At 40.6% G+C, this 21,134-nt stretch overlaps 1 protein-coding gene across 1 annotated transcript in view; it reads left to right on the top strand.

The window, feature by feature from the left end:
* The first annotated feature begins 8,373 nt into the window (after positions 1–8,373).
* Positions 8,374–21,134, top strand: part of DLEC1 (DLEC1 cilia and flagella associated protein) — a 32,740-nt gene continuing 19,979 nt past the window's right edge. The window contains exons 1-15 of the mRNA XM_033068660.2: positions 8,374–8,601; positions 9,569–9,709; positions 10,266–10,422; positions 10,945–11,055; positions 11,949–12,100; positions 12,341–12,558; positions 12,793–12,874; positions 13,265–13,352; positions 14,157–14,330; positions 15,088–15,224; positions 16,053–16,145; positions 16,377–16,467; positions 17,347–17,509; positions 19,178–19,370; positions 20,678–20,733. Of these exons, the coding sequence (XP_032924551.1) occupies positions 8,419–8,601; positions 9,569–9,709; positions 10,266–10,422; positions 10,945–11,055; positions 11,949–12,100; positions 12,341–12,558; positions 12,793–12,874; positions 13,265–13,352; positions 14,157–14,330; positions 15,088–15,224; positions 16,053–16,145; positions 16,377–16,467; positions 17,347–17,509; positions 19,178–19,370; positions 20,678–20,733 (2,039 nt within the window). The 5' untranslated portion in view covers positions 8,374–8,418. The remainder of the gene's footprint in view (positions 8,602–9,568; positions 9,710–10,265; positions 10,423–10,944; positions 11,056–11,948; positions 12,101–12,340; positions 12,559–12,792; positions 12,875–13,264; positions 13,353–14,156; positions 14,331–15,087; positions 15,225–16,052; positions 16,146–16,376; positions 16,468–17,346; positions 17,510–19,177; positions 19,371–20,677; positions 20,734–21,134) is intronic.

Consider the following 21,134-nt stretch of genomic DNA (forward strand, 5'->3'; position numbering starts at 1 on the left):
CTCCCTAAACTCCTCAGGGCTTACCTCATTTCATTCACCTCATCCCCTGTCCTTGTGCCCATCATGTGATGCTTGAGCTGTGAAAACTTCACCCTCCTTGCTGTCTCTGGCACTTGCTTGGTGGAGAAGAAGGGGAGAATCCCCATCAGACATCTATTTTTCTACAGAAATAGCGGGCAGACTCCTGCTTTTTATCAGAGTTGGATCTCCTTTGGATGAAAGGTGAAAAGGGCTGCTCTACCAAAACATAAGACAACCCAACAAACCAGCTTTGGCTGCTTAATGAACGGTTTCACTTACAAGTGTTGCAAGCCCCTGGAGTTTCAGCACACAAACACACCAGAAGGACGTGATGAGACATGCTCTCACTGCTTCATGCCTTGTATTCTGCAGCTCCAATCAGGATGAAGACCTGATGCATTTTGTTCCAAGGTGCCAGCTGCAGTTTGGGTTAAAATGAGTTTTTTAAGGGCTTTTCACACATCAGGGATAATTCTGTGCTGCTGGGGCGGTATTCCAAAAAAACAAAAAAAAGATTTGCCCATTTCACTATTCAGGAAAAACTTGAGAAGCCCCCAAATGCATGCATTTCTTCTTATCAGTATTAGGTAACTGGCTCTTTCCAGGTCAAAATCAACACTGTAATGAATTTCATGTGAACATGTAACACTTTAGGTCATACTTTGATTTTTAAGTGCTGCAGGTTGTCCCAGCTTTGTTCCTCAAGGCTGCCAGGCCCTACAGACCCTAGATCAATGTATGGATCCTGCCAGACCCTGGTATATGTATTATGTACCCTTGGGCATCTTACATGACATAGGGGCAATTGTAGGCAACACTGTCCTAAAAACAAAACCTTCCCTTACTCAGAACCCTAAGGAAACCTCTGTTTTAGAAATAAGCCCTAACAAGTTAAAATATAATGTAAGTAGCTCCTAGAGTAGCCTGCCCAGAGATATGATACCAAAAAAATCAGCTTAAGAGATGGGTTGTTGGTGTGGTTCACTGCAGGGCATAAAGGGGAGAAAATCAGTCATTTTGGGACCTCCACACTGGGCTGTTCCTTGTCTCAGTGCTGCACTGAAGGCCAGTAAGATGGCACTAAATAAAGGTGAATGGAAACAACATACACCTTGTTTCACGATTTCCTGGGCAGGTAAAAGGATACACTGATTGTGTTCTGCTATGCTGGACAGGAAAGAAGATGCTGATTTTCTAGGCAGGTCCCAGTTCCTCTGGCTGGTGAACTCACTGCCTTTGATCTTCTGCAGGGCTCACATGGAAAAGCACATACAAGCCTGATGCTTTGGCTGAGCCAGCCTTATCTTTCCCCACCAGCAAAAATGAAATAATATGCTGGGAAAGCGAGGTGATAACACAGCTGTGCATTTTGCTGATGACAGACTCTGTGTGCCTTCGGGACATCATCACCTCTCACACTCTCCCATCCCAGTGGGATGGATTTTCTTTCTCTCATACCGAGTTATCTTGACTCCTACAAATGTTATTTCCAGTGATATTTCTCCCAATCCACAGAAGCTATGGCACAGTTTGGAGAAATTAAAAATTAGACCAGGCCTCTTTAGTAAATCCAAATCTCTTCCATACCCTCTCCTTGTTCTCTCCTTGTACTTTAACCCTTTGCAGCAGATGACATTGTGTTAATTTACTGATGTTTCCAAACTACCCTTGCAAGGGCGTTTGGAAATTTCTCTAGCAACTCATACTCATGTTGTCCCAAAGTGAATAAACAGCCTCCTTGAGATGTTTTTTTGGAATTAGAGCAAGATGTTCTTGGTCACTTGTGTAGCCCTAACTCAGCTAGCCTTCTGGGTCATTCATCTGTGCCCAAGTTCCTGGGCATAAAGGGACAAAAATCCATTTAAACCAACCCTATTCATCACTCTGAAACAACATCAGCAGGAAAGATATTGTTTGGAGCTTAGCCTAAATTAGCAGTTTTCTGGGACTTGAAAATAATTCTATATAAAAGGTAAAAAGCTTTTCTTCTGATGTTCTTCTTGGAGGGGTTGGGATTCCTTTTCCTTCTAAGTTAGGTGGCAGCTCCCCATTGCCCTGCACTTTACAGGAGGCAGATTTTGAATCTTCTCCATCTTCTACTCCAAATACTCAGACCTCACCCCATCCTTTACCAGCCAAGGGCCTCACTCAGCACATCCTCACATTACAAACACCAGGCATGGAAGAATGATTTGCATTTTTCCCTCTAACTAATTCACCTGATTCACTCACCCCAACCAGGAGAGCAGAGGAATATCTGCAAACCAATTGTGTCTGACAGTTTGCTGAGAAAACACTTGCCAGATAAAGGTAAGAAAAAAGGAGTTTAATTCCTTATGCACAAGATTACAAGACAAGAGGGGTGACCTGGTAAAGTACTGAGGCACTGGGACAGCACAAGACAGGTCCAAGCCATGATTTTCTGGCAGCCACAGCTCGGATGAATGAGCTCAGACAGGTAAATCACAAGGGGATAAAAAATAAGTAGTAGGGTGATCTCAGACAGGAGCTCCCAAGGGTGACAAGAAAAGCAGAAAGAACAGACTGAAAGTTTCTCCTCTTCCAAGGTTTATTTTTGAATTAATAGAAATCCTGGCTGCTGTGTAGAAAGAATTTCCAAAAGAACTGAAACCCAGAAGGGAAAAAAAGACCCATATTTTCTGCTAAAAAGTGTCAATCATTGGGTTATTCCCAGCAGCATAAATTCTCTGTTGTGGAGTTCTGCCATGGCATGCCAGATTGGTTCTGGGACAGAAGGGGTTCACACAAATTTAATCCATGTGTGCATATATAAATATATATATATATATTTATATATGCAAACCTGGAATCTGCAGTGCAGGTCTGGGATACAGACCTCTCCCCAGTGATATCCCTGAAGGGTAGATGAACACTCTTAAGCATCAGTTAAATATTTTTCTACAGTAAAATCTTTAAGATCTGGAGAGATGAAGGCTGTGATCTACCACCAGGTGCCAAGAAATGGATTTCTACCAACTAGCACTGAGTAAAGCATTTATGATCACAAGGGAAAATATTCTGGAGTGTGAAAATGCTGACCTTATTCTTGAATTTGGGGACAAAAAGTATATCTGTAAGAAGAAGCCAAATACTGCCTTGTAAATCCATTTCCTTGTTAGTTTTCATAGACTCCTTACAAATAATTGGTGGAACCCCATAAAATCATGGGGTGAAAATGAAAATGAATGAAAATCTTTAATTTTAAAAGAAGATGTCACTGGGTTAAATTGGTTTGGGTTAGAGGTAATAACTTTTGAGGTTAGACTGTGATCCAATAACCCTGTGTGACCCAGGGATCTGGGAACATCAGTGGAGTGGGAGCCCCTTGTTCTGAGAGTAACAAAAAGTGTCACACCTGCACTGTGTCCTGCAGCTGTGGCTCTGTGTGAGGATCCTTCCCATGGATCTGGATCCTTCCATGGATCTCTGCAGGGAATGGTTTCGTGGAGGATCCCAGGATCTCTGTGTGGAGGCGTCGCCCATTTCCACTTTAATTAGAGTGATGTATCTGCCCAGCCACTGCCAAAAAGGGATGACTGGGCCCTTTGTGTATGCATTTTCCACATGCTTCTCCTGCTTGTTGGGTGTGTCTGGTTTGTAAATCCCATGTGGCCTGAGTGAAATTACAGCCTAAGTATTTCAGCAGAAGCACAGCAATACCCACTGAAATGTTTTAGAGAGGAACAGACTTCTAGGTACAGGAAAAAAAGTGCAGGAAACACAGAAATGCTTAAAATCAGGAAATGTAAACTGGAAGCAAGTGACATGGTTGACTTATGTCAGGAAAGAGTCACAAAATAACCCCAGACAAAATAATGAAAAATATCCAGGTAGAACTGCCAGTGCAGGTTATTTCAGACTGTCTCCAGGAGAACTGGAAATGACCACAACACATCCAGAAAGGTCAGATCTGTAAGATACAGACTGTCTCCAAACTAGGACATTTAGAAAAAAAAAAAAAAGCTAAAAAACAAAACATCTTTGGCAGGACAGGAAAGCAGCACATTGGGAGAAACCAGCTTTTAGAAACTGAGCTCTTTGGCACTTTTCACCTGAAAGGTTATTTCTCAATTTTCCTTATCTGCAAGTTTTACTTGGGTTTTAAAGTCATTCTGTAGATGTTGTTTTTTTTTCTTCTTCATGAAGGAGTGACTCCCATGGTAACATGCAAAGGAGACCTGCATTCCAGTGATACCTGTTTGGCTGCATCTGCAATAATTACAAGCTATTACATAGTTTTACCAGTGAAAAGCATTTTAGCCAACACACTGGTAAGAGAACATGCCAGATTGCATAGATGGAAATATTAATGCCTGATCAAAACAAAGATTTCATGCAATGTTTGTTTTTAAAGGCTTTCCTGGAAACATGGAAACCTTAACAGGACCACTGGAGGGCAGCAATGTCAAAGTGAATCATCCATCACTGCACTTTTGGGAATTACTCCGTGAAACCCCCCAAAAAACTTAGCAAAAAAAATTATAAATAATTAGAATTTATTTTCTGATGCCCAGATGCAAAATGGTGCAATTCCTCCAGAGCAAAAGACAGCACTGCAGTGTCAATTCCCTTGCTTTTCCACATCTAAAGAATGCCACCTGACACCTGCAACAAGCTTGTTGCCAGAAAATGCTAAAAAAATATAAAAAATACGTGGAGTCTTGATTTATTCTGAACCCCAAGGATCTGTGGGGTTTTTTTTTAATCGATATAAATACCACAACTATTTTGTATATATCTATATAATTTTTTTATATTATTTTTATATCTATATAAATTTTATTTACATATGAGCAATGTATAGGTACATATTTCTAAATTAATCCATGCTGTTGTATTAATATGAGGGGGGCAAATCTTTGATTTTTATTTTTCAGAGTGCCCTAAATTTCATAATTTCAAAGAAACCTTTCAAATACCATGTGAATGGAATCACTATAATGAGTGCTCCCTCTCTAAAGAAGTCCACTGACATTAGTGAAGATTTTGGGATCACTAGGAAAATAAAAGTATGAACTTTTCTGCAAGCATTGAAAGAATGCTATTCCAGTGTTTGCACATTTAAGGAATACATGTTCACAATAATTTAAGATTATAGTCAGACACAGTAGTCCATTGCTTATAAATACAGAAATTCTAAGAAATATACTGAGTTACAGACTCAGGACATAACATCTATGTATATTTTTCATAAAAGAGGAGTGAGATAAATAAAACTAGTATGGAGCTTGATATTTTTGTTAAAAATGTAAGCTACAGCTCCACTCTGCAATTCTGTTATGTACACATAACCTCTTGCTCAGTAATTGAGCTCCCTGTTTGCATTTAAATCACATCCAGCTATTTTATATGCAAAAATGTTCTGTTATTGTCAGTCTTGGAGAGGAGAAAGAAGGAGCTGGGTTTGTCCTATCACAGTTTCATTTGGCACCTGGATGCCTGAACAAATCACTTCCAGGACTCTGATTTTGTTAGATTACAATGGGAAGGAACTTTTCTGATCATGTGGCTACCAGAAGAAAGAAGGAATTTGGACAACACCTGAACTTTGAAAAGTCTCCACGGGATAACAAGGAATGTGTGGGGACCACCTGGAGAGTGTGACCAAAATAAATACAGAAAAGCAATACAATACTGACAAGACATGGAGACTGCTTTTAAAAATTGAATAATCTGTATTTTAGCAGAAATCATGATTCCTCTGAGGTCTATGACAGGCATTTGGGCATAATTTATTTCAGACTAGCTTGTTCCTGGTCCTGTAGACTGAGAGTCCATTAGCTGATGGTGCAGATCAGGTCATCCTGGAGAGCTCAGAGTCAGATCAGCTTCCTCCAACAAAATCCCCCTGTGCTCCCCCCTGGGGCCCTTGGGAGTCTGTTCAGATCCACACACCCAATCCAAACCTAAGACCCACCATAAAATTCAACCTTACATGGTACAGAGGGGGAATCCAAGGTAAAACACCTGGTAGAAGTCATACACAGCAGTTAGAAAAAGTGTGTACATTTACACATATAAATATTTATACCTGTGTATTTATACCTAAAAATGCAGGATAAAGTTGTTGGTTTTTTTTTTTTCCTGTTCCTCGCATGCATGAGTCTCTCTTCAGCCTTTAGAACTTAAATAAGATGATACAGATGCAAATTGTTCTTAATGTTCATCATATTTTTATGAAAATATGTGTGTATAACATACAGATATGTGAATTAAACTGTTTTACAGTAGGAACTGTGGCATTTATTTTTTATCTGAGTAAATTATGATGGCATAAAAATTGAAATCTGAGGAAAAAAATTTCATTGTCATATGGGCAACAATTGTGCATTGCTCTGGAACAGTGGTTTACAGCCCTCCTTCAGATCCTGCAGTTGGCTTCTGGGCAGATGGATCTCACCTTCACTTTCAGATTTTATGGACTCTAGTTTGAAAAACAAAATCCAGCTTCTAAGCTGAGATGATGTGCTTGGCAAGTTACTGAAAGACAGTAAAGATGAAAGTACAGAAAGTTTTTTCCACAGTCAGTTTTCATGTGCTTCTATATACTGTTTTAAACAAAAACATCTGCTTTACTGTCACCATTTTAAAGGCTGGGAAAGAATTCTTTTTTTAAAATGCTGGATTTTACTAACATTCCAGTTAGCAAACAGATGTTAAAATCAATTGTAATAGCACATGATGAGAAAAGCTGGACTTCTAATATGGAAACGTGTTAAAATGTGCATGCAGTGAATCTTAAAGGCGAGAACCTACAAGCCTGCACAGAAACAAAATTGTTTGAGAGCACAAATTGGAACAAGGAGCAGCTGAGGGAGCTGGAAAAGGGGCTCAGACTGGAGAAATGCAGGCTCAGGGGGGACCTTCTGGCTCTGCACAACTCCCTGACAAGAGGGGACAGCCAGGTGAGGATCAGGCTCTGCTCCCAGGCAATAAGGGCAGGACCAGAGGAAATGATCCTGAGCTGTACCAACAAAGGTTTAGGTTGAATATTTGGGAAAATATCTTTGGTGCAGGGTCTATCAAGCATTGGAATAGCTGCTCAAGGCAGTGGTGGAGTCACCATCCCTTGGAAGATCAAAAAGCATGTGGATGGGCACATGCTGGCAGGATTTAGTGGTCATCTCAGCAGTGGTGGAGTAATGGTAGGACTTGATTATCTTAGAGATCTTTTTAATCCTTAGTGATTCTGTGATTCTATGAAAGCTGTGAACCCTTTCTATTGGAAAGCACAGGTACCTGGTCCTGTCCTTGTCAGACATCTGTGATTTCTCTGCCTTAATCTTCGGAACAGATTTGCCAAGCTTTCTCTTGGGCATCTTCTCCTTTTTCACAGGGAAATTAAAACCACAGCACTGCCTCTGGCTTTAATTTGGTGTTTTATTCCAATCACAGACTTCGGTGAGCTGAGGACCTAAAGCTTGTGACACCCTGTAGTCTCAAGTCCATGTGCCATACACCTGAAAAAAAACCAAGTTGAATTTCAACCACCCCATGGTTGCTGTGGGGTTTATACCCACAGCCTTTGGCGTATCTGCTGGTGGAACAACACCTGTTGGTAAATTCCAATTATTTTTGCCATAGTTATTTTCCATTCAGGGTGTAATATTGCCCTACTCATCTAAAACCCTACAGAGCCAAATGACCGTGACAGCGATGGAGAATCCCGGGGGCCACAGTCAGGTTCCTTCACTCTGAGCAAAAAGAGTGGAGCAGGAGGAGCAGAAAAAAAGAATAAACAGGCAGCAGGACAAGGAGAAAATCTACACCGGGATGGTTTCTCTGGAAAATATCACTGGATTAGCGGAGCCTGTTGTTAGCAACCAGTGTACACAGCCAGGCGCCGCAGGCAGAGCGGGGAGATGGATGGGTTGGGGCTGCTGGTGAATATTCCCATCTCCCAGCCCGGCACGGATCAGCCCGGCACGGATCAGCCGGGCAGGGATCAGCCCGTTTTCCTTGTCTCAGGTGCGGGCAAGCAGGAGAGGATTTCGCCTCTTCCCTCAGCTCCAACCCGCGAGCAGAGCGGCGGAACGGCGAGCACACCCCCCAAAGTTCAAATCCCCTTCGCACGTTTCAAGTCAACGTTTTATTTTTTATTAAATCATGAGGCTACTCGTCCTTAAAGATTCACAAGTCCATCGCGGGGAAGAGACGGGATACGAGCTCCTCAGAGACTCGGGGTGCCGCACTCAGCGCCGGGGGCTCTGAGGGCGATGGCGGGGGCAGAGGGAAGCGGGCACCGCCATTCCCCCGGCAGGCCGTGCCCGGCCCGCACGGTCACTCGGCAACGGCGGCGCCGGCAGCCTGAGGAGGGCCCGGCCACGGCTGAGGAGAGCCGAATATTGACACACCGGGTACAGCGACGGGCTGCACATGGCTGAGGGCAGCCCCAGCGGCGACAGGCAGGATTCTGACACTGGGCTGGACTTGTCTGAGGGTAGCCTCAGCCTAGATGAGCCCAAAGCCGGGCTGGACATGGCTGAGGGCAGCCCCAGCCCAGAGGAGCCCAGCGCGGGGCTGGACATGGCTGAGGGGAGCCCCCGCCCCAACCCCCAGGTAAGGCAGCGGGGCTGAGCAGCACGGGCACAAAGAGCGGTGCCCCCGGTAGCACCACGGCCCTGAAAACAGCCTCACACAGAACTGCACTTAGCCTTGGGGCACACAGGCACACACATCCACTGACCCCCTGCAAGCAGCTTCACACACTGACCACCCTGCAATCAGCTTCACACACTGACCCCGCCATGAACAGCCCCACAAACACACCTACAGCCCTCACACAGACCCCACTGCAAACAGCCTCACACACACACAAACACACAACCCCCCATACAAACAGCCTCACACACACAGCCACTGCACACACAAACCTCCATACAAACAGGCTCACACACACAGCCACTGCACACACAAACCTCCATACAAACATCCTCACATAAAAACAGCCTCACACACAAACACACAAACACCCCCCATACAAACAGCCTCACACACAGAACCCTGCACACACAAACCTCCATACAAACAGCCTCACACACACAGAGCCCTGCACACACAAAACTCCATACAAACAGCCTTACACACACACAACCCTGCACACACAAACCCCCATACAAACAGCCTCACATACAAACAGCCTCACACACCCCTGCACACACCCTGGGGCACAAACACACGCCCTGCACAAGCACTGGCACACACACACATATTCCCTGTGCAGTGCTCATATTTCCTTCCCATGCTCTTCCCCCACACAGTCCCATCCTTGCACAAACCATCACCCACACTTGCTCAGAGAATTGTGTCCATCACCATCCCCTACACGTTCAGCCAGCCAGCACAGACACACTGTCCTACAGCACACACACACAGACATCCACACCTCAGTGTACATGTGCACACACATCCCCTTTCCAGGTACCTTTTCCCATTTACTAACTACAGATGTTTGCATGCACTCAGTGATCTCTTCCCATGCTATCTTTTGCTTTAACCTCTAAACATCCTCATTTTCTTTCCCCAGGACATCTCCCATGTGCTGGCTACTGCCTTTAAGGATCTGTGCACTGGAGATTTTTTGGATGTGGATATGGCAACAGACTGGATCAAGTCCCAAAGAGAAGACGGTGTTGATCAAGACAGTTATACAGATGAGCTAGAGAAGGTACAAATCCAAACAAAGTCAGAACTTGGAGCTCTTTAGTTGCTACTTAGATCTTCTGTAAAATAAAATTTAAAGGCAGGTGTTGATCCTACAATTGACATTTTAATGGAATTTACTTGAGCAGAGTTTCCTACAGAACCTTTCAAGTCAGTTAATATTCACATGATCCTTCATGATATTGTTTTCTCTAGTTGGCTTGTCAAACACAGAATGCAACCAGTAAAAGCAGTAGCCCTTTAAATGCCTGTTGTACTGGCTGGAAACTTTTCCCTGTTCCTGCTGATCAGTGGCCCAGGTTTCTTATCTTGCCATCACTCCAATTGCTGTTGTCAGTGTATAAAAGTAGAGGCTGATGCTGGATGATTTGCGACACAGGTGGTTTTTTTTTTCTGTTCTGTGTCATCATGGAATGACAGTGTTTTAGCAGGCCAGTTGATGCTTGTAAAGTAATGATGTTTTACTAATCTGTCTATGTTTACCTCTCAAAGACAAATAGAAAACATCTGCCTGTAACAGCTCAAATTTCTCTTTATTCATTCACCCATGCCTGTGGCAGCTTCTGGCTGAGTATAAGAGCCGACTGGCAGAAGCTGACAAAGCTGAAGAAGAGATCATCAGGGCCCAGGCCCTAGCAAAAGCTGAAGAGGAAAAGGCTCTAAACGAGATGAAGATTGTTGCAGGGGAAGATTTTGACAAACTAGGGCTGCCACCAGGTGAGGAATCTGGAATGTTGTTCCCCAGTACATGATTATGGTACCTGGACACCAACCTGGGGTTGGCTTTACATCAACACAGCAACTTTGAAAGATTTTGTGCAGAGGTTCAAGTAGAGTAACATCTGCTTAACATTCAGAAACTAAACAACCAGGTCATGTTCAAGGTATTAAATTTGGATTGGGGGGGTTACCACCTAAATATTACAAGGGTACATACCTTGATACATAGCAGCAAGAAACAGATTAAATATTTCTCCAGTGGGTGCTTAGCTGGGTTTGAACTGAATTTAGAATTGTGGAGATGCATGTCCAAGTTTTGGGATTAAAATAACCAATTATTTTCTACAATATTTTCTATAATATTCTGTATAATATAGTATTATTTTACCTAAAATAATACTACCTGACAGGGATGAGGTGTAAAAACAACATTACTTTGGATTGATCAAGATAGTGTGTTTTAAGTAGCTACTATTTTGTGCTTTTTGATTTTTTTTTTTGTTGGCTTTACTGTTGCAGTGGCATCCTCTTTTCGGTGGATTGTAGATAATGAACTTCTCAGAAAACATAATTTAATCTGTCCTGAGGATTACATCACTGAGAAATTACCTCTTGCTAAAGCACCAAAAGGTAACTAAAGTAATTTAGACTTTTTGGAACACTCTATAATTGAAGTATTGGAGGATGTAGCAGATCTGAGCATATTTTTATAGTTTCCTGCCAAAGCAGAAGGCAGTCTAGTATTTTAAGCATATGATTCCACTAAGGGCACATTTTCAAAGTATAATTGATAAATTCAAAACTCCTGAGGTTAGATGTTCTTAAACATGATATTTAATCATTATTGCACATTTGTTTTCAGTTCTTTCCATCTCACACAAAAACTGCATCAGTATTCTGTCTCCATCCAATTTCATCAGCACAAAAGCTGCAACTTCATCTTGTATATAGAGAAAAGAAGTAGTTACATTAAAGTGAAAAGTGTTTTCAGTGAAATAAAATCTTATTCTTTACTTAGGGTTTAAAGTTTTCCAGTTCTGGAAATGTACTGGTTTTAGTTTTACAAGAAGATCAGTAAGGAAAATATTTTGCACAATGTCAAGACTTCTTTACTTCTTTTATTTATGTGAGAGACAAGATGAAAAGGTTTTAGGATCATTGAAATTATTTTTTTCAGTCAAGTCAAAACTAACATTTCAGAGTAGTAAACTTAGTCACAAATTTCAGGATTTGTGTTTTGGTTATTAACATTGTAATTCCAAACAAAGTGAAAAATCTCACATCCCTTATAAGGTTAGCATGTCTTTCTGGAGTAACATAACTGTATACAACCTGTTTAATGAGTGCTTCTAAAAGCTTTCTTGTTAAAGTACTAAGCTTTGTTTGTACAAAATAACTTCTAAAAGTACATTAAATTCTAGAGGATTTTTGCTAGCAACAAGCCTTATAATAAACTCATATATCATAGACTCAATACTTGTCCATGTTTTCCTCTTACAGAATTTTTTTTCTTTGAATTGCAGGAGAATCAGAACCTGGATACCTGAAAGGGACACGTAAACAACGTGATATTTCACCGGATAAGAGTGCCTGCCCGCCTGGCAGTGTGACAAGGGTGTCTGAAACTCTGTCCTCACGTCCAAACCCCAGCCTCGAGGCTAAAACCATCAGTAAGGTACATTGTGTAAATTAGTTTCAGTCTCCCTGATCTGTAAGGCCTGTTGCTCTTCCTGCAACAAAGGGTGACTCTTTGTCGATTTGACTCCAGTACTTATTATATTTACTCTGTTTAAAAAGGAGAAATATTGTGTTTTCTGTATCTGTGTAGCTTTAATTACACATGTGCAGCTCTCTTTTTCCTCATCTTCCAAATCACTGTGTTTAATGATGCACTGTGCACTCTTGTTTTTCAAAGAAAACTAAAGCCTCACAGAAACGAGCTGGGAAAGAGAGTAAGTCCTGGAAAGCAGAGGAATTAAGTGAGTACCTCTCCAGATATGAGAACAGAGAGAATTACTTGAAGAACCCACGCTTTTTCCCACCAAATACTCTGCATGGAGGCAAATCTCTTGTAATTTCTCAAGAAAAAGTGGAAGAAATCATAGCCAGAAGAAAAGCAGAAGATACCAAAGGGTATGCAGTGTGTACAGTTCCTGCATTCCGGGCTGGAGCACGCAGAGCTTCACTGTAGAGTTGCTGTGGATTTACCCAGAGCTATTTTGAGCTAAATTTCTTATATAGTCTCCTAGTAACAAAGTATGTATGATATTTTGGTTTTGCCAAAGGAGACATTTTGCAGTTTCTCATTTTATCAATGTTTAGAGAACTAGGCAGTAAGATAACGTCTCCTTCTTTTTAATCTTTCAGTGATACTTCATTTGTTCCTGTGTTTCTTGCCAGTCCACCTTCTGTCCTGTTTTCATATGATAAAGCTGGACAGGTTTATGAGGTGAGAAGATTCTTTGTAGAGAGTTAATTCTGCCTCTCTGAAGAATTATATCCTGCCATGATCTACATATTTCATTCAATGTGCAGCCTTTCTGGATTTTAATAAAAGTCTGAGTTTCTTCTGTATATTGAATTTATGACCCTTTAACTTCCTTGAAGATACTCCATCACACCTGCCACTGACACACAAACCAGTGAAGATTCAATGGGCTCTTCTCAGTCTCTGCTTTGTTTTGGTACTGTCTGATTCAGCCTCTGTTGAATAAACTGGGATTTGGGGGTTGGTGGTGATGATGAGGTAATTACTCCTAGCAGTAGTACCAGGGAATTGCAAATATTTTAAAGAATGATGATAAATACAACAGAGCATTTTATTTTCTTTTTAAATAAGATGACTATAGAGCTACGGAACATGACTTCAACAGGTCAACATGTAAGACTTGTTCCCCCCTCTACTTCAGTATTTTTCATTAGGCCAGGTAAGGATTCTTCTTCTGCCTTTAAAATACTAACACATTAAAAATCTCATTTACCTGCTCTAAGAAATGTTTTCCAGAGATGTCCTGTTTGGTTCTGTTATCCATAGTGCTCAGTTCTTTATAAGCTGAAAGGTGACTTAGGGCCATTCACATGCAACTCATAAGCAGTGGTCTAATGAGGAATTCAAGAAGACTAAATGAAAATAAAAATAAAATTAAATTAAAATGTTTGGTGATAGATCAAAATGTGTCTGTGGAATACCTAGATTGAGTCTTACCCAAAATTCATCTAGGAACAGATGTAGTTTCCACTGAAAAAATTTAGGAGAGGGCAAGAAATAACACACTGCAATAAAGAAGGATAGGTTAGAGGAAAGTTAAGAAAATTATCTTTCCTACAGTAGGCTAGCCAGGCACTGGGATAGATTGCCTAAGGAGATTGTGATACCCCAGGAATTGGAGGAATATTTAGAAGTTAGATGCTTGCATGGAATTCCTTTTGTCTGGTGGTAAAGCAAAACTGGGTAATGTCTCTAAGTTTCTCCTCACTGTTTTCTGTGTTTATGAGGAGTTTATTTCAGACAAAACAATCTTTGAGCTCCCTGGAACATGTGCAAATTCCCAGATTGCACTGCCAGGCCTCTTCTGCTCATCCCTTTTTATCAGCTTGACTTAGGCAATAAATGGGGGGAGTTTACAGGCACCTTTCCAGAGGAAGATGTGATCATAAATACTACTGCCAATTTAGGGAGGTTTTAATTAAAAAAAAATCTGCCTTTTCTTTGTTTTTGTTTTCCCCCCAAGGAAAATATCCAGGAAAGGGAGGAATGATTGCTCCTGGGATGGCATGCCAGTACACAGTCCAGTTTATTCCTGAATATCTGGGAGATTATGAAGATCATATATTAATGGAGAGTCAAGGATCAGAACCTTTTGTCATCCCAATCCAAGCTAAAGTATCACTTCCAGTATTAACATGTCAGTAGTGTCCAAATACTAAATTCCTCTAAAGCAGACTTGGGTATTTTTATTTAACTGTCTTCAGTTTTGAGTCACAAAACAAATGTGGAAAAAATTGTCAGTGCTGTTTCTACATTTTGATATCTATCTCATTTTCACTTATCATAGATTTATTAGTTATGAAAATGTAATCCTGTTAGCTTTTTCCTCAATTATTTGTTCTTGTCATCTTAGGTTCTTTTTTTTTTCACTATATTAGAGAAGTGGGTAGGGGCCACATTTCTAGATTTGCGTTTTGTTGATTCCTGAACTCCCAATTTTAATTACTAATGCTAAGTATTATGGAATTATGATTTAATTTTAACTATTTGATGCCATTCATTAATGTTCATGGAATGTGAAATTTATTATATATGGATATGGTATACCTGCACCTCTCAGATATCTAAGCTCAGCTATAATAAACAGGAATACTTTTGCAAAAATTTGCTTTGACTTTTTGTAAATTCACCTTTCCTGTTTTACTGAACTTTTCTAAAAAAAATCACCTTACTTTTTATCATTCAATAATCTTTAAGGAGGAAAGATCATCTTACATCATTAAAAAGTAAGATGAATGTAGAAATACACATCTCACACTGTCCAACTTCAAAATGGAAAGAATTTGAGGGGGTTTAGGATTGCAAAACCTGGCATGGTCTCATGCAGTAATGTTTGTTATTTAATCAGCAGCCTTTGCTCTCTCTGGAGTCTGATTTTCTGTTACTCCTTGCAGTGCCTGACAATATAGACTGTGGTTCCTGCCTTGTTGGAGGAGTAAAAACAACAGCAGTTCTGTGCAGAAATGGGGGAGTTAGGACTGGGAATTTCTCTATAGTGCCAGAGAAGGCCTGGCCAGCTCCTGATTGTGGGGTGAGTGATGAGAAGGGAAATACTTGACCCAGCATGGTGTAGGTGCCATTCCTTCAGAATTCACCTCTATCCTGAAGACCAATATCTCTGGGTGGTTGTACCACCTTGTTCTTGCACTCTGACTTTCCTGTGGAAGGGGTTGTCCTGCTCAGGGGAGAGGTCAACTGAGGCATAGATGAGGGAGAGGAAAACTGGCTCGAACTTCAGCCTTGCACTTGAAGCAAATAGAAGTTCTAGCATTGCTTAAGGCAATTTCCTCTCCCTCCTCAACAAAAACATCCCTTACTGACCTTGCTGCACCTGTAGGCACAGCAATCCAATCCAGTCCTGCTCTGTCTGCAGCTCCCCATCACATACCAGGGCACAAAGGAGATAAAGTGGGACAGGTAGACTGGCATTTTTGGTGCTGGACAAAGAGCACATGGGCCAAGTTGTCCCTCCAGAGACTTTAAAGCTCCAACTCAAAGTGAGTTTTAAGCATGGAGAAACAGAGCCCCTCTCTCCAGCAGAGCTGTTCTGCTGTGAACATGAATATTGGGGCTTCTGGCAGTCATTTGTCTTCAGAGATTGCCCTTTCCCTCCTGCTTTCACCAAGGTCATTATAAAGCAGGAAGCATTTGTTTGTATGGGGTTTTTAAAATTAAGCCATATTTATGATCCATGCTCTTTTGAGATGTGTGGAAAAAATGTATGGCAAGAGGTAGAACAGTGATATTGTATTATATTGCCTGTTTCAGTTAAATTTGTGTTTTAAACACACCAACCTGACCAAATTAATTTATTAATATTTTTTGTTTGGTTGGTTTTTTGTTTGTTTGAACATCTTAGGTAGCTGCCACTGCTGATTTTGTGATACAGGATCCTTTTAGGATCCAGCCTGCTGGTTTGGAACTAGCTCCAGGGCAGAATGCAACAGTAGAGGTTAGTGCCAACTGCTACCAAATAAATTAACAAGCAAGATCATTTTAGAAGAACTGGCTGGACCTGTCAAGTTTGGGTTTATGTGAGCAAAAACTGACTCTGTTTCTTGCAAGTGTTACTTTTAATTACTAATCACTAAACTGTCCTTCAGGGAATATTTGCAAATTGAAATGTATTGCTTAAGGGAGAGAAATTGGTTACAGACCTTGCTATTTACCTTCTCTCTTTCAGGTAGTGTTTTTCCCTTCTTTGACAGAAGTCTCACAGCAAACATTCACCATTTTGTGTGACAATTATCCAGTCAGTTATGTTACAGTCACAGGTTTGTTTTTAGCACCTTTCTAATTCCGTAGATATTCAGATAATGAGTGGTGATTATTGGTGTGAAGTGATGGTAACATTTTATGCCATTGAATTAAGCAAATACTGTGTCCCCTGATGGCTTTTTTTTTTAAAATTGTTATTACTGCTCCTTCCCAGTGCATGGAATACACTGGATTCAGAAAACATTGAACTCTTAATCTTTGGTAGGCAAAAATCCAAATATAAAATGTCACCAAGTCGCAGAAAAGAAAAGCAGTTGCCAGGTGCAACTCATCTCTTTTACTTTTCTGTCAATAAGATAACTTTGCAAACTATGAAACATGATGTTTAACAGGGCAGAAATGAACGCTTAGGGCACATCTTAGATGAAGGGGTTCAGGAGAGGTAGGCAGTCTTTGGATTAGCTAATGAAACCAATTCTATTCTTCTAAATGTTTGTGCTTGTGCTGTAATATAACTGTGAGTGTTATAACATGAGGCTTGTTGTTGTCTATGGAGTCACTTTATCACATGAATTTACTTTGGAATTGTTTTTAATACTTAATTTGTGCTAATTTCAATTTTAATATACTACTCAAAACATCTGGGAGCCACATTGTCAATCTCTGTAAAAACCTTGCTCATGGTTTCAGTGAAAGTGAGCTGAAGCTGTGGCCCTGAAATCCCTATCTGTGAAATTCATGAACAGAAGGTCTCTGTCAATACATGTTGATAAACACAACATCAGGAAAATATTGTACAATTAACACATTGAAGTTGTGAAACTTGAGGAAAACCCAGACATAATCAATAATGCCATTAATGACATTTGCTGTTGATGATGTGAACTATGTTAATTGTCAGATGATAAACAGCAATACCTAACTATTTCTTCCAGGGGTTGGAGAGTTGATTGCTCTGGAGCTTTTGTCTGTCACAGGTGGAGAAAGCAAAGCTCAGCTGGGTGAAGTCACTGATGCCAGAGCACAGCATCTGATACGATTTGAGTCCCAAAACCCACACACCAGTAAGGAGAAGATACTGGTTATAAAGAACTGCACGTAGGTAGCTGCTGTTAGAGTAATGCCCTGCAGTGTGGGCACACTGCTAGGGATCTCATTTGTCACACTCTGCTCTCTCAAGCTGGAGAAACCTTTATATGCCCTTGATAAACTTTTTGCAGAATCTTTGCATCTTTTTGCTCATTGTTTGGTAATTAAGGTTCTAGGAATGTTGTACGTTGTTCGAGCATTATGGCAACCATTAGCCAAGGTCAATATATTTCTTCAATAGAGGTAAATCTACAAAAAATCATAAATATACATGATGGCAGAAAATACCTACAGGGTGATCCAGGTGAGATTTATCTAACTTTGAATGTCTGTTATATATACTTGTGCAACTGAGAGAAGCACTCTTTTCCTTTCATAGGGCAGGGAATAGATGCTTCCAGGGATACAATTCTGACTGTAGACATCTCCCACAGAAAAGTCATAATACATCCTGGACTCCACTGGATCAAAATGGGAGCCCAATGTAATTAATTCATGTTTCCTACTATTGAGTCTTTACAGATTTAAATATAAATTCAATTTGAAGTCAATGAATGTGTCCTTATGGACAATTACACCATACTGAACATAGTGACATCCTGATTTTCCCTCAGAATCAGACTTTAACAGAAATACACTTGTGCAGGATTGCAGCAGATAGAGGCTGTAGATGATCAAAGCAGTGAGAAGGTCAGTGCTGGGTTTAGGACCATTAATGTAAATTGTTGTTTGCAAGCAGTTAATATCTGGCAATTTATTTTGTGGCCTGGAAATCACACATGCATAATGCCAGAACAGGCTGGTGTTTGGGTAAAGAAAGTGTGATTGAATATTGTAAACTGACAAAGGATGTGCCAATTTCCACATTTTCTCTGTACTATAATCACCACAGCACTCCCTGCACATCTGGTGTCAGCATTTGTGCAAAACAAAGCTGGCCAGGCTGAGAGTAAACTCCACAGAAGCAGGAAGAAGAAAACTTTCTGCTACAGAAAGTGATACAAGAAATTGTAAATGTCCAGTTTTATCAGTGATGCTTTCAAATTCCAGTGTCCTTCCTCCCCCTTACTAAGGCAGAATTTTTGAGGTCAGCATGAGCAAGATTCTCAAACCCATGAAGACATTCCATGGAACACTCTTCTGCTGAAACAACCTAGTTAAGCAACCTTTTCTGGATTGCAGAGAGTGGGGCAGAGCCATGGCTATAATTTTAGCTGGAGCCATTGTGTTTGTTGACATGTAAAGACCACATCTTGCATCTGGATTAAATTCAGAATGTGATGTAGGTCATCAGCAGTGATCCAAGGCAAATGTACTGGTGTCAGCAGGAATCATCCTGTTCATCCCAGATCTTAGAAAGCAGAATTGTAGAGTTTCTAAAAGATGGATTACATGACAAGTTCAAATAAGGCAAGAAAGTGTTAAGATATCTTACACATTTATAGAATTTACTTTCACATATTAGCATGTTCTTTGTATGATTTATATATGCTGACTCTATGCTGCCTCAGCAGCTTTGTGGCTCACAAAAACTGGTAAATCAAACCCCTGTAATCTGTAAAGAGAGGAATTTCCTACCTGGAAAAAGGATCTGAACACTTCCTTAATATATTTTACTCAAAAATATCTGATTTTTTTTAATCACAGCTTTTCTGTTGTTTATTGACTTCTTTGCAGCCGTGTAGAACTTCCCTTCTTCTGGCAGATAACAAAGCCTAATCTGAAACCACTTATACCAAAAGAAACTGCAGACTTCACAGAGGTCAAATACAATCAAGACCCAGAGTCAGCCTTCTCCCTAAATCCTGAGCAGGGAGTTTTGCTTCCCTGTGCAGATCATGAGTTTATTCTCACTTACACTCCACAGGAGGTATGGCTTGTGATTCCTTCCTATCTACAAACTCCAGCTGTGTATTTTTATTCAAGTCATAAAATCCTTGCTGTGCAACTTTTCTAAATTAAATTTAATTAGCTGGTGCTACGCTCTGATAAACAGTGTTCAAAATGTAGAAAGTTACTGAAAGAAAACATGTTTTGACTGCAAAATGTGAGACAGTTTCTGAGCTCATGTAATTTTTTGACTGGACACAGTTAATTTTACACTGAAATTGTGGACACATCCTCATACTGCAGCTGTGCTGGCTGGTGCAGTTACCACCCTCACCCCTCTATCAGCTCCTCCAGCAGCTCCTGACCCTTCCCCCTCTCCTTGGGGGATGTGCCTTGTACCTACTCCAGCCTAAATAAGTTGGTGAACAAACACTGATTATTTAAACTGTTTCCAGCTGTAGTTTTTTTGGCCTGAAATGGGTCCTATGAACAGCTGAGTGGTGAATTAAGGGGATAGCAGGAGCCTTTGGCAGAAAAATGCAGTGTGCAGCTGTGGGTAAAGAGGGGTGCAAGGATGTTGGAATGCAGTTGTCTCAGGGACTGTTCTCTCAGTTTCTGCTCCCCTCTCTCTCTGTAAGTAAGGAGCATGAGCTCACTGTATTTAGAGAAACCTGATCCAAAGAAAGCCCAAGAGTGGGAATGTCCTATGCTGTGTTGATTGACAGACATAAGAAATACCTGAAATATGTATGGAAGAGAAACTACTTGGCTTTTTAAAAATAATTAATTCATAGACTATATATAGAATTAAAATATATGTCAAAATTAGATTCTGTCTACAAACAAATGAAGCTTTGGCATAGCCCTGCAGATTTAAGACCTGTGTTTCTTTTCTCCCCACTCCATTAGAATACAGAAGGCATTCTCTTCCCATGATGTAAAAGTCATGTTTCTTACTCAAGATCAGATTGATGGTCAATTAAGCTGAATACTCTGGAGCAGTTAGAAGAAACTTCTCAATTAGTACAGCAGTACTGAGCCTAATTTGGGGAGCCTTTGCAGATGCTTGTGTGTAGTATGCAATATACAGGGGAAATAATAACAGGCATGTAAAAAATGAGTATTTTTCTTGGAACCATACACCATGAGGTCAGAATCTGGCTTAATGTTTTGCAGTCAAACATGTTTTCTTTTAGTAATTCCAGAGTTTGAATATTGTTTATCAGAGCTTAGTACTGTGATGATGATCATTTATCCTTTATATGTGAACCACTTTTCCATCTTTTTTTGATCTTCAACATAAATGATTACTTTACACTGAAATCCTTTTCTCCTATGTCTGTGCAGCTGAAGAGTTATGACAGTGTGATTCAGATGGTAGTGAGGAACACAGAATCACCTTGGTAAGCTGAGAAACATTTCCCAGTAAGATATGTAGCCACAATTTATCTGTGCTATGACATGAAGTTACTGGGGTTTTTTCTTCTTTCTGGTGATGATGGATTGACAAGTATAAAGAACATTATCTGCACAAGTAGTTGTGGTACAAAGAGCATCTCTGATATCCTCCCCATGCCTGGCCCTAGCTTTTCCTCTCTTGGAAAAAGATAATACTGTCATTTTGTCTGCTTATTTTCCAGGGTTTCCTGTTATTACTTTTTGTCACAGCAGTATGTGACTTATATACTTGTTCATGGACAGACTGGGACAACTAGAATACCTTAAAGTATAATGAAGTTTTTAATTGGCTGAGCTAATTGCCCACAGGCAGTCTGTACTTGAGAAACTTGTGATGGTTATCAGT

The sequence above is a fragment of the Catharus ustulatus genome, chromosome 1 (genome assembly GCF_009819885.2).
Source record: "Catharus ustulatus isolate bCatUst1 chromosome 1, bCatUst1.pri.v2, whole genome shotgun sequence".
Lineage (NCBI taxonomy): Eukaryota > Metazoa > Chordata > Aves > Passeriformes > Turdidae > Catharus > Catharus ustulatus.